The 13,796-nt window shown below is 37.7% G+C and overlaps 1 protein-coding gene across 4 annotated transcripts; it reads left to right on the top strand.

Annotated features, from left to right (window-relative positions):
* The first annotated feature begins 69 nt into the window (after positions 1–69).
* Positions 70–11,879, top strand: trim46b (tripartite motif containing 46b). Of its 4 annotated transcripts, none has more exons than XM_058754292.1 (12): positions 70–1,069; positions 2,820–3,075; positions 3,170–3,320; positions 4,662–4,860; positions 5,067–5,213; positions 5,971–6,066; positions 6,150–6,403; positions 6,498–6,619; positions 7,649–7,987; positions 8,857–9,086; positions 9,181–9,248; positions 9,732–11,878. In XM_058754292.1, exons 2-12 carry the CDS (start codon positions 2,826–2,828, stop codon positions 10,168–10,170), a joined length of 2,295 nt encoding a protein of 764 aa, XP_058610275.1. In that variant the 5' UTR covers positions 70–1,069; positions 2,820–2,825; the 3' UTR covers positions 10,171–11,878. The 4 variants fall into 4 exon arrangements, with proteins under 4 accessions (XP_058610275.1, XP_058610276.1, XP_058610273.1 ...); XM_058754290.1 differs by lacking the exon at positions 70–1,069 and adding an exon at positions 1,149–1,323 and having other exon boundaries at positions 9,732–11,879; XM_058754291.1 differs by lacking the exon at positions 70–1,069 and adding an exon at positions 1,350–1,560 and having other exon boundaries at positions 9,732–11,879.
* The last annotated feature ends 1,917 nt before the right edge of the window (positions 11,880–13,796 follow it).

Here is a 13,796-nt window from a genome sequence, read left to right on the forward strand (position 1 = left end):
AAACGCATTAAAGTAATAGCAAAGACATGTATAATGCTACAAAAAATTTATATTTATATCACAGTTTCATGAATACTGATTAATCATTTAAAATATTATACAGTAAAATGAAACTAAATGCTTTCATTTGATTTGTTTTGTGTTTCTTAATCTCTGGTCAGAGGTAACCTTCTGATGGTGATAGGAGAAAGAAGCTTAATTGAACCGATTCACTATTTCGAAGCGCTCGAAACACCACATGCTGGCGGCATCTGCTGGCCAAATCGCTTAAAATAAAACGAAAACTCAGCCCAAACATAATGACACCTTTTACAAACCAATTGCAAAGTTTAATGAAAGTGCAATCTATTAAATGCAACAATTAAATACCATTACTCTGTGTAAAATTCGTGTTCTTTTGTTTTGTGTGTTATTATCAGGTAGGGACAGGCCGATTAGAAGCAAAGATCGTTCTCCTTTATTACTATACACGCATAGACCTACATATTAAAATTCATTCATATTCAAAAATGAACTTCCATTATAAATCTGACCGTAATATTGGACACTCGTTCATGGGTTCACCAGATCAAAGTCATCTGGCGGCGAACCATCGGAATGTTCAACACCAAGATTCGAATCAGAACGACGTAACGAAGCCTCGCGATTTGAGGAGTTCGATACAAGCTTCCAATCACTGATTCGAGAGATTCGTAAACATTTCGAAGCTTCATGAAGCACCACTGCCTTTCCACAAAAGAAACTATTGTCTTCAGGTAACATCTGCACGGTTTTATTTTTTACAATGTTTTTGTTTTACAATGATTGGATTAGACTATCAGTTTGAATAAAACACTCAGTTGTGGCTCGGCTATGCTGAGGCAGTAACCTGAAGCGGACTTGCTCGTTGCCACGGAAACGGGATGCGGGTTTGAGACTGAGAGAGTCGGTTTGAAAGCATCTCCAGCTGCGTGCGGATGTAGCGACATCCTACTAACCTACATTACAACCTGAAAGAGGCAATGGCTGCCGACGGAAGATCTGCCCATTGACATATGATGATCTACTGCGACGAAACGAAACAAAAAAGGTAACGTTATGTTTTACAAGAATAATAGACAATGTATTTAATCCGCATCGTGCATGTGGCAGTGATGCTTCTACAGCATGCGGTGTTTTATCGATGTAATATTTTTAGCTGGCTGGAAACCGCATGTAGGCTTTTCATGCTTGGCAATTAAAAGTATGTAGTCTATCTCGGTTAGTCGCGCTGGTTTGCGACAGCAGTGCTGTCATAAGTAAAGACAGCAGCATCCCGTAATGGCGCCCAGATTTCAGGTGAAGGTAAGGGCGCTGCCGAATATACAGCACGAACCGGTGCACCGTGCTAACCGGTTTACAGTCAAGTCTGTAGGTCAAACCTCAGTTGCGTTTATTTTGGTCTAAAATAACGTTAAATCTTTAGTATTGTGAGATGGAGTGACCTATAAGGCCAGGTGACATTGCTGAATGACCGTGTGATGATAAAGAAGCCCATTAAGCTGCTGTAGGCCTTCCTAAAGCATGTGTTTCGATTTTAAGGTATGATTTAAAGGGTAAAACGTGTATAATACAAAGATATGCGGTTAGATTTTAAGAACACATTAGCATTGTGTTGGTTTACCTAGCGTACTAATAATTATAACTAGCCTACTGTATTTGCACTGAGAAATGATCGTCGGATTCAGTTAACTAGAATTTCTTTTTCACAGTGCTTTCTAGAGGTCAAAGTAGGCTAACTAAACTCATTTGATCAAGTTTTGTTTGTCCATACTATGTTTTTTTTTTTTATGGAGATGCGAATTGTGTATGTTCCTGCATGTTTTTGAAAAACAGGTGTCAGATTTGTTGGTTGTGCTGTTGCTCAGTCTTCAAACAGTCACCACAAATATGTCTATAATGTGCTAGTCTGATGGACAAGGTCATGCTTTAGCTGATGTGGCCTTTCCGGAGCTTGCAATGTCACCCAGCTGTCTGCTTAAATCATCAACATCAGGTCTCTATCCATTTTTAAAGAGCATTGCAGGCCAGTAGCAGTGCACCAGAGACGGCTATTTATAAAGATGTGCATGTCTCTCTCAGCAACCAGGCAGCATGGAAATCTAGTAGTCAATTCACTCATTTTATCCACCACTTTCCTCTTTCTTAAAATCAGTGCACAACAGAGACATAATTCTTAGTAGAGCACACAAATTCTGTCCCAAATATGACTTAAGGACCTAAATTTAGGACCTAAATTTATCATGGAAGGGGCTACTGCTTACTATTTGTTATTTATTTACTTATTTATTTTGTTTTCTTTTCTGTGGTTCAACTGGTAGTGCATTAAACTTATAATGTTAAAACCACTGCACATTTTTTAATGAACACAAAAATTTATACTTTTTAGCAAGGACACATTATATTGATAAGAACTGATGGTAAGGACTAAATTGTTAAAAAATAATAATAATCTATTGATAAAAGCTGTTCCTTTGAACTTAAAAAATATATATCACGGTTTCCACAAAAATATTAAGCAGCACAGCTGTTTTTCATTATTGATAATAATACGAAATGTTACTTGAGCACCAAATCAGCAAATTAGAATGATTTCTGAAGGATCATATGACACTGAAGACTGGAGTAATGATGCTGAAAATTCAGCTCTATTTATCAAATGCAGCCTTGATGAGAAAAAGAAATCTGTGTTTTTTTTATAATGGTGTTTCACAGTAGTCAGTGTTTGTAAGATCTTTCTTCTTCTATTATCTTTCTCTCACTCATCCCCTTTCTTTTCCTCCTCCATTCATTTTTTTCAGTCCAATATGAAGAGTATGGAGCAGGAATTGCAGTGTCCTGTGTGTAAGGACATTGTGAAGCAGCCTATTGTACTTCCCTGCCTGCACAGCGTCTGTCTCATGTGTGCCTCTGAGGTGCTGGTTCAGAGCGGGTATCCCCAGCCCGAGCTCCCCCCGGAGCCCAACTCGCCCGCTTCCACCCCCAACACACGGTCCCCACGGCAGATACGCAGACCCATGCCTAAGTCTGACCGCGTGGACCGCCTGTTGCGCTCAGGTGTGTAGAGACAAGAAAGAGTATGTGCCATCTTCAATGTCATATAAACAGGTTGATATATATTTAGTTTATCTCGCTGTGTGTGTATGTTTAGGTTCTGGGACGTACCCAGGCCGCAGGCGAAAGGAAGGCCCTCCACCTCTCATGCTTTTTCCTTGCGTCCCCTGTGGACGAGATGTAGAACTAGGTGAGAGAGGACTGGCTGAGTGCATGAGGAACCTTACACTGGAGAGAATTGTAGAAAGGTAATAAATACACACAATCAGATACACTGAAGTTATATATTATATTATATATTTAAAATGTAATAATATAATATATTTTCATTGTTTATACTTAATAAATTATTTGATTAGTGATCTTGAATAGAAACTTAAATGCACAATATTATATTATATTTTTGTAATAAAATATGTATCATTTGAACATTTATACTTATTTTATACTTAAATAGAACCTTAAATACACAGGTTAATATTATAATAATATAATACAATATATAATAACATAATATAATAATATTAACCTAGTAATCTTAAATAAAATTAAATACATAGTTTAATTTAATATTATATTATATTACTTGTAATAACATAATATAATATAATATAATATAATATAATATAATATAATATAATATAATATAATATTTCCAGCATGAATACTTATGTACTTGTTTCATTACATAATACATAAATAAAATATTAAATACACAATTTTATATTACATTTACTATTTGTAATGGTATAGTATAATATCATATATAATATTAACAACAAATATCATTTGAGCATTCATACTTATTTACTTATCTGATTAGTGTTCTACATTTAATATCAAATAGAAGCGTAAATATATAATGTAATATAATATAATACAATTTCATTTACTTATTTGATTAGTGTATTTTAGTGAAACAGAATCTTAAATACATAATAATATAATATATTATGTGACCCTGGACCACAAAACCATCATCTGAAAGCTGAATAAATAAGCTTTCCATTGATGTATGGTTTGTTGGGATCTGACAATATTTGGCTGAGATACAACTATTTGAAAATCTGGAATCTGAGGGTACAAAAAAATCTAAATATTGAGAAAATCGCCTTTAAAGTTGTCCAAATGAAGTTCTTAGCAATGCATATTACTAATCAAAAATGAAGTTTTGAGATATTTACAGTAGGAAATTTACAAAATATCTTCATGGAACATGATCTTTACTTAATATCCTAATGATTTTTGGCATAAAAGAAAAATCAATAATTTTGACCCATACAATGTATTTTTGGCTATTGCTACAAATATACCCCAATATAATATAATATAATATAATATAATATAATATAATATAATATAATATAATATAATATAATATAATATAATATAATATAATATAATATAATATAATATATTTTCAGCATTTATTCTTGTTTACTTATTTGATTAGTGGCCTATTGATCTTAAGTAGAATCTTGAATACACAATTTTCCCTGTGTGTTACTATATCTACTTGAATAAAACCACATAGACAAATGAACAAACACTTCACTGCAAGATCTCTCTGTTTCTCTTGCTTTCTCTAGGTACAGGCACACAGTGAGCTTGGGCAGTGTGGCTGTGATGTGTCAGTTCTGTAAACCCCCACAGGCCCTGGAGGCCACTAAAGGCTGTACTGACTGCAGAGCCAGCTTCTGTAATGAGTGCTTCAAACTCTACCACCCCTGGGGCACTCCACGCGCCCAGCATGAACATGTTCAGCCCACCCTCAACTTCAGGCCAAAGGTGAGACGACTACCTGATTACCTCTCACACCATGGGTGTCCATCCAGGGTCTAATAAATCATTTAACACAAAACTGCATTCACAACCACTTTTACTTCCATAATATGTTGTATTTCTAAGTGAAACTGAATTTTCACAAAACGAGTATGCAGATGCAGCTTTATTTTATCCAAAGTGTATCGTAAAGTTTCTTTCCGTCTCTGTAGGTGTTGACATGCACAGAACATGACCAGGAGAGGCTGCAGTTTTACTGTAAATCATGTCATATGCTTCTTTGTTCACTCTGTAAACTGCGTCGAATGCATGCGGGTCACAAGATAGCGCCCGTCACCCAAGCCTACCAGACTCTTAAGGTGTGTTTTCAATTCATCTCGATTTTAATGAAGTACCTGGCATAAATCACTGTCAAACACTGCCATGTTTTTCTCTTGTAGAGAAATTGATTTAAACATTTTTTAAAAGCAAAGTATGGGCAAATAAAATCATTTTTTAAAAAGCAACAACAGTGCCACCTGATGGCAGTGCCAGTGCATTACCTTAAGCAGTTACTGTAATCATATGGAGTTAAAAGCATCTTTAAAAAAAAACCCTACAACAATGGGGAAAGTCATGTGATCAGATGAGTTTATCCGTCACAAACATTTTGCACAATGGTGTTCAGTTTGTTTAGCTGTGATGTTTAAGTCTATTCATCGCATGTCTTAGATCCATAGTTTATGAACTCTTGAAAGCCAGGAAATCAGCAGTAAACACACACCATTGTGGGTGATTCTTCTGTAGTTTTTTTTTACTTTAACAGGACTGTTTTTTCTTTAGGATGATAATATTCCCATGATCCAAAAGGATATGAGAGGTCACTAAATGATCCAATAAGATTATATCTCTCATTCACAGTGACGATTGAAAGCTTTACTAAATCTGATCACAAATGGGCTATCTCTATTTTTTTAGTGCTAAAAATAAATATGATAAAAATACAAATGCATCATATCACATTCACTTCATTTTTTGACATTTCAACTTGTATAATTGATGCCAAACTATAATGAAGAAGGCAAAACATCACTATTATTAACCTTAAAAATCTTGTGTGTTGTTTTTAAACCCTAGGACAAGATCACCAAGGAGCTGAACTACATCCTGTCCAATCAGGACACGGTGTTGACTCAGATCACACAACTGGAGAATGCCATCACTCAAACTGAGGTACGCCCACCTTTCCCTTCTCTGTCACAAAAGGAAAGCAGGTGTTTGATGTGCTGAGCAATTGTCTGCGTGCATGAATGCAGGTGAACAGTGTATCAGCCAAAGAGCAGCTCTCTCACTGCGTGAAGGAGATAATGGCGTTGCTGACCGAGCGGCAGACAATGCTGGCCCAGGCTCTGGAAAGCTCACGGCAGAGAAGGGCAGAGGCTTTGGCCAATCAGGTGGCCGAAAAACGGAGCCTGCTGGAGCACGCCAGCCTGATGGCTTTCGCTCAAGAGCTGCTCAAAGAAAATGACCCATCGAGCTTTGTGCACGCAGCCAGAATAACACACAACAGGTGGGATGGCTTACCCCCCTTACTATCTGCTGATAATACTGATGTCTGTTCCCAAAATCCGAAAACACTGGACTGTTATCTCTCTTTCTGGCAGATTGGCGCAGGCTATTGAATCTATGCAGCGTTTCTCTCTCTCCGCTGATCCTTCGTTCCGACACTTCCAGCTTGATGTTTCCAGAGAGCTCAAACTCCTCACAGACCTGAACTTCATTCAGGGTAGGAAAGGGAATAAATTATCACTAACATTTAATAAAATACTGCTGACAAATTTCTTTAATATGTATCCATAATGAGTTGTTAGATCAGTATTACACTGATGTAAGACTGGCAATCATTAATTACAAAATTACACTGTAAGGTGCATGTGTTTGATTCACTAAAAAACCCAGATTGCACAAATTTCTAATTCTGGAAGCAGTTTGATTGACTCATTGTATGAATTTGATTCACTAAGACAAAGTGGTTCTTAAGAGTCATTCATTTGGAATCACTTGAACTACACTGGTCATATTGTTTGTTTTGATTCACCCAAAAAAGCAGACTCATATGAGTCATTAGTGCGGGAATCGGACTACATTAGTCGCTCGATCTTGATTCACTAAAAGAATTGACTCATGGGACTACACTGGTCACACTGTATGTTTTGATTCACCAAAAAGAACAATATAGCACGATCACTGTAGTCTGATTCTGTAACAGCTTTTATTTAAACACATTATTATCATAACATCAAAATCCAACATCAGTTAACTTCTAATTCGCATGTATTATGTTAGTACATAAACTACTTTCAGTACAAATGTACATATTGAATAAAACATATCTTAAGTATTTTAAACTTGCAGTTGAATGTATGCCATAACCTGTTTAATTAAGTAAAACAATTTAACATTTTTGGAGTTTGTTTTAAATGGGCATATGGTGTTCATTTTATTTGTGCAGGACTTAAAAACGTCTTTAAAGGTCTTAAATATGATTTTAAAAACTCTGCAGAATCCCTGCTGATATAATAATATTGTGTTATGACAGATATAGTAGTATACACTAATGCAGAGAATTTCATGAAAAGCTCATAGAAAGTTATGGGGAAAAGTGAGTGTTTGAGTCATATTTGTCAGTAAATAAATACGTAGAAAAGAAACTTATCTGAAACATAAGATAAAAAGTAATCTGCAATTTTGCAAAAAGTAATCTGATTGCAATGTTTTGTAATCTAACCCCAACCAAAATGACCTATCCCATCAGCCCCTCTCGCTCCTGTGATTGACACCCAGCGAACCCTCGCCTACGACCAGCTCTTCTTGTGCTGGCGGCTGCCTCAAGACTCCACTCCTGCCTGGCATTACTCTGTGGAATTCCGGCGGCGGGGGGTGGTACCAGGGGGCGGGGCCAGAGGGGGGATTCGCGGGGGATTGGCTGCTGCTCGTTGGGGCTGGCAGAGATTGGAGGAGGTGACCGGGACCTGTGCGGTGATTGACAGGCTGGAGATGGACAGTGTGTATGTGCTGAGGGTGAGAGGCTGCAACAAGGCCGGCTTTGGCGAATACAGTGAGGAAGTATATTTACACACACCACCAGCTCCAGGTAAGAAACACCTGAGGATTTTTCAACACAAACAAAATTCATTCCCGAATGATACTCATCTGCTCATTTATCTTCTTTTCTCTTTATCTTTTTTTCTTTTTTTATCCATTCCCATCTCCTTCTCTACAACCTTTGGTTTTTCCATGTTTTCCAGCTTTAGTGACAACAGCGCTATTTTCCTGCTCCCTTTTTAAAGCCCTTAAAAATCTTTCTGTTATTATATCTTTTTTCTTGTTTATAATTCCCTCATCATTTGATTATTTGAGCCATTTATTCTTTAAACCACCGGTATGTTTATTTTCCACACAAAACCCTCAATGTAGTGAAACATTATGTGAATGTTGACCCATCCGCTTTGTAAATGTGGCCATAAGCAAACTTTAATGCTCCATAATGTTTATTAATCACATTAAATGGAGGCCCATGTTACAAATAATAATCCAAGATTTGCAACATCCAACCAGAAGGCAGATGTTCACGACAAAGACATGAATCAGATTTTTAAGATTAAATAAATTAGTTTTCGATGTGAATAGACTTTAACTCTGAAATACTAATGAGGAAATACACCTTTTCTTCTCTGCCTGTCTGCTGAAACGCAAATCTTCCTGCTTGTTGCAGTCTTGATTTTACCCTGCTATTCCCAGAGTGCATTTCTTTGTCTTCTTTCCTTGTTTATTGTTTTCCTGATTGCTGTTTCTATGCCTTGTCCTTCTTTTGCATATTCTATACTTCTATTCTCCCTTTCCACCCACTCTCCACTCGTCCCTCCTTTTGGTGCCTTAATACTGTGTCCCTCTTTCCCCTCTTGCCCCTCAAAATTTCTCCCGTATTCCCTCGCTGTTGTCTTCCTCCCACCTCCCCGACAGTGTTGAATTTTTACCTGGACTCTCGTTGGGGTCTGCACTCGGACAGACTGGTGGTGAGTAAGGAGCAGAGGTGTGCTCGCAGTGTGCCTGGTCTCTCCCTGCTGCAGGCCGCCGATCGGGCCCTCACTTCCTGTCACCTGACAGCTGATCTGCTTGTGGGTGACGTGGCCATAACGCAGGGCCGACACTATTGGGCATGCTCAGTGGAGCCCGGCTCATATCTGGTTAAGGCAAGTTCTGTAAAGAAGAAAAATATATTAACTGTCTTCCCTGTGACTTTTCTTTTTATATCACTCATTTTTTGTCCTTGGCTCTGTTCTACAGGTTGGAGTGGGCCTGGAGTCCAAACTTCAGGAGTGGTTTCACCTGCCTCAAGATATGGCTAGTCCAAGGTGAGAACCAAATCTCAAAAATGAACAAAGGAAAAGGACAGAAAAGAACTGCTAAAATGAGAAGAGGAAGTAGATATGTTAATGTTAAGATATGGCACCTAATATTTCAAATTTTGCTTTTATTATGTTCAAAACTATTGCAATTATGATTTTAAACAAATCAAAATGAAAAACAGTTCTTAAATGGGGATTTTTACAGTGATGCCATAAAAGATCAATTTCAGTTCCCCAAAAAAACATTCTTAAAAGAACATTAGTTTTCTTAGCATAAAAATGTTTAAAAATGTAACCATTTCCATCTTTTATTGATGGAAAAGTTCCATGGATATCAGAGGTTTTTCGAATTGAGTGCACTGACACTTCTGAAGTTCTGGATGAGAACAAAACTGGAACTGAATTGAGCGGGATGATGACACCAGTGTCTTCAAAATCATTTTTCATGCTAGCTTTAACCGTATTGAATCCATCTTGTCTCTCTGATAGATATGATCCAGACAGCGGCCATGACAGTGGAGCTGAAGATTCGTCAGATTCTCCTCCCCCTTTCTCTTTCCTCACAATGGGCATGGGCAAGATCTACCTGCCCTCCTCCGCCAACTCCCATCACACCAACGCCAATTACCGAGAGTCTGGCTTCACTAATGGCAACGGGCCTTCATCGCCAACTGGCGTCACCTATCCACTGCCTCCGAGACTAGGAGTGTGTCTCGACTTTGAGAAGGGGCGTGTCACGTTTTACGATGCCCACTCTCTCCGCCCACTATGGGAGGGGCCTGTGGACTGCTCCGCCCCTGTGTGCCCTGCTTTCTGTTTCATTGGAGGCGGAGCTCTGCAGCTACAGGAGCTGGTAGCCAATCGTAATGCAAATCAAACCCCTGTAAGACGTGTCACTATTCAATCACGTGTTACGAAACTGAACTGAACTTAACTTTTGTAATTCGATTTTAGAGACAGTTGTTTTTAATTGCTCCCAATATCAATCTCTGCTTATTTTTCTTTTTGTTTTGAGAGGCCTTTATTGCTGCACTGCTTGCTGAATCACTGATGAATTATTAATTTGCTGATGCCACCTATATACCCAAGAAAACTATTTAAAATGCATATTCACCTATATATACACACACAAACACAATATATATGCAAAAATATATGTTTCCCAACTTATAATCAGCGACCTCTCTGTTCCAATGTAGGAAATGTGCCTCAGTTTTTTTTATACTAGATTCCTCCCACACTGCGGATATTGTAGTGATATAATATACCTTGTATTAAAGTGTTTTTTGTTTATTAATCTCCAAACAGAGCAGAAATTCCAGACTGTTACACAAGGCTTCATTTTGTAACCCACAATACAATCGTAAACATCTGCTCTTTTAACCTCTAGCCATGTGCTTTCAGGACAGACCTGTCAAAACTCTCTCAGCTGTCAACTGGAGCATTTACAAAGATATTTATTCAACAGACGTCTAATGCCAGACCAAATGCTTCTCGCTGCTGTTTTTGCCTTAGATGGTTAAGAAGAATTTTGATTTGTTGAAATATGTGGCTTCTAGACTGCAGTGGATATATAAAAGGACTTTGTCTGAGAAATTAATTAGGGCACACTTACTTTATAGCTTACACAAATTGTTGTTTTGAATTCCCATATGCTATTGAACAATTGGAAAATATTTAAAGCTAAATGAATTAAGTGAAGCTTCTTCTTAAGAATGAAAATCGTCAATGCAATAGAAAAGTATGCAAAGTGCACTGCTTTGCTTAGTATTTATGCGATCGAAGGTGTATGTGTGTGTGCACTAACCCCACCATTAGAAGTCACCTTATGCAAATTCATACTGAAGCTTGTAGAGAATATTTTTTAAGAGTTTGACTCATGCGCTTGATTTCAGTCCAGCCCAAAGCTGTGCTTGCCTGGAATGGCTTTAGTGTGTAGTTTGAATCTTGTTGGAGAAAATGGTGGCTTTTGCCTGCTGGTAATAAATAATTCTAATAAATAATTCTCTAGTCTTAATATCATTCACAGATTATACTCTGAACAAATGATGTATTTCTGTTTTCTATCAGTAGGGGGCAGCAGTTTATTCAAAAACATGTGAGCTCCGGTCCTCTTGCAAGGTGGATTAGACTTGAACTTCTGCAAATGCCTCCATTTAGCTAAACATTTGGCCATCAAAGGAATTCAGGTCACATATGAAAACAACATATAGTGGGCCTTCCATATGCATTGGTGCATGGCTCTTTTATTTAATTTTTATCAAGCATACGAAGAGAAAATGTGCCATTGTAGAAGGCCATGTCCTTTGAAACTAAAGGGAGATCTGGTGACCGGCATGGCCCCCCTGTAAAGCTTGAACCCCCAAAGGAGGTCACAGACAAGGATTCTTTTTACTTTCAAGTAGCCATATTATACGTATGTTTCAACAGTTTTTACGTGTTCTATTAATCACAAAAGATTACGAATTAGTCCATTTGCGTTAAATTGTGTGCAAAAAAAACAATACAAAACAAAAAAACCCAAATCAGATAAACACAAAGTTTATGCACTGAAATCTCATGAAGCAGCAACCATAGCTGCACAATCGCTGAGTACTGGACGGTACGTCAAAAAAAAAAAAAAAATTTAATACAATAAATGGAAAAAACATCAAATTTACATAGGCTACTGTCATCTATATAACAAAAAACATTGGTGTTTTATTTTAAATTGTCTTTAAGAGAGCTAACTGCACTAGGGGTGCCAAAAACATTGTTTGCTAAATATTTGTACCCAGAACTGGTGTATATACTATTTAATATTTAGTGAAGCGTATTATAAAGAATTATTTCTGGCACAGTTAGAGACTTAAGTTGCATTCCAAATGACACACGATACACTATAACTTGTGCACTATACTCAACCGTGTAGTGTCTGAATTTTATACGATTTTTTAGCCCCCACAACATTATACACTTCATTCAAACGCACTTGAATTTTCAGTGTGAACACACTACTTGCACTATTTATTTTACAAAATGTCATAGAATAGTGCATAAGTATGCAAATTAGGATGCACCTTACCTTCTACTGTCATGTTAGGTTCTGGTGGACATGTATGACAGTGATGTCACTGTAGCTAAGCATTTATTTTTTATACCTTTTTGTTTTTTTTAAGTTAAAAATACATTTATAAAAGTAGTTTAAACCATTTCTAAATGATGAATCTCTATTAAACATACAATATGTGCACCCTATTTTACTTTCAATTTTATATTGGTTAGAATTCAAAGAAACCAAATAAGTTTTGATACTATGCAGATACGCATGTCTGTATATGCTCCTTTAGAAAACTTCTTATATGAAAATCCACATATGTCTTTAATTGCTGCCATATTGGTTAGAAACCAGAAAGTCGAGTGGTTAGGTATGTTTCAGCTTAGACAGACCCTTTGAGAGCCGATGAGCCAAAGGAGGGGTTAGCCAATGTTTTCCTCTCATGGAATGTAACGTTTCAGAAATGTTAAATTTTAAAAGCATAGATTTCTCTTCTGGCTTAAGTTTCTGGTGACAGAAATCCAAGACTACGTTGCCTTTCTCTCTCTCTCTCTCTCTCTCTCTCATACACACACCTTCTCGCCCTCATCGAAGTCATTACTCTAGGGAGTGTGATGGCCCAATAAGAGCCGAGGGTGATATTTCTTAAAGATTGTGTGTCATAGGTTGATTTTCTCTGTCTTTCATCTCCTCTTTCATCTAAAGGACAGATCCATCCCGTCTCCTCCATCATTCTCTCCCGTTTTCCACGATTCATCTCCAACAAAGTTTTGCACGCTTTATCTTCTTATTGATCTCTTTCTTTCTCTCCCCCCCCCCATCTCCATCATCCATTTGGCTTTTGGCGATTCTCGGCCCGGGGAGAAGGAAAACGAAGCAGCAGATTGGGTTTTGACTGACTGAAGGTATGTAGCCACAACACCACATGTAGCTGCAGCCTCTAATCCGTACCAGGAAGTCTTATGCACAGTCAGGGGGAAATAGTCAGGGGGGGGAATTTTAAATACCTCAGAAGCTTTGCAGCTGCTTAACCTTCTGTGATTTTCGTTTAATAAGACCAGTCATTTCCCGAAGCCCCACAGACTAAAATATCTGTAAAGCGTCCGTCCGTAGTCTCGGTGGCTTGTCGTATAGCTGCGCCCGTTGATCCATTTTGTTACGAGCTTAGACCTATACCAGCTGTTGTAGGTCTACCCTGGTTGTTGCCATCTGCGTCAAGCCTCTAGCTGACTAGACTAGAAGGGAGGGCTAGACGGTGGTAATACTCCGTTATTGTAGGGTAAAGACTCTCAACAGACCACTGCACGCTCATATTTTGATTTTATTCGCCGCAATGACTATTGACTAATTGTAGGATTGAGTTTCATGGAGTTTGCAGACGTATCTAAAAATGCTTTGTATCAAAGAGCTGTCGAACTTTTCGCTTCTCAAAAATTTAATTTGGAAAAACACAGAAATGATCTAAACTGCTGGATATATTTAGTTGGTTCTTCAAGCAAATAGGGAAACCAGGGCTT

The sequence above is a fragment of the Onychostoma macrolepis genome, chromosome 19 (assembly GCF_012432095.1).
Source record: "Onychostoma macrolepis isolate SWU-2019 chromosome 19, ASM1243209v1, whole genome shotgun sequence".
Taxonomy (NCBI): Eukaryota; Metazoa; Chordata; class Actinopteri; order Cypriniformes; family Cyprinidae; genus Onychostoma; species Onychostoma macrolepis.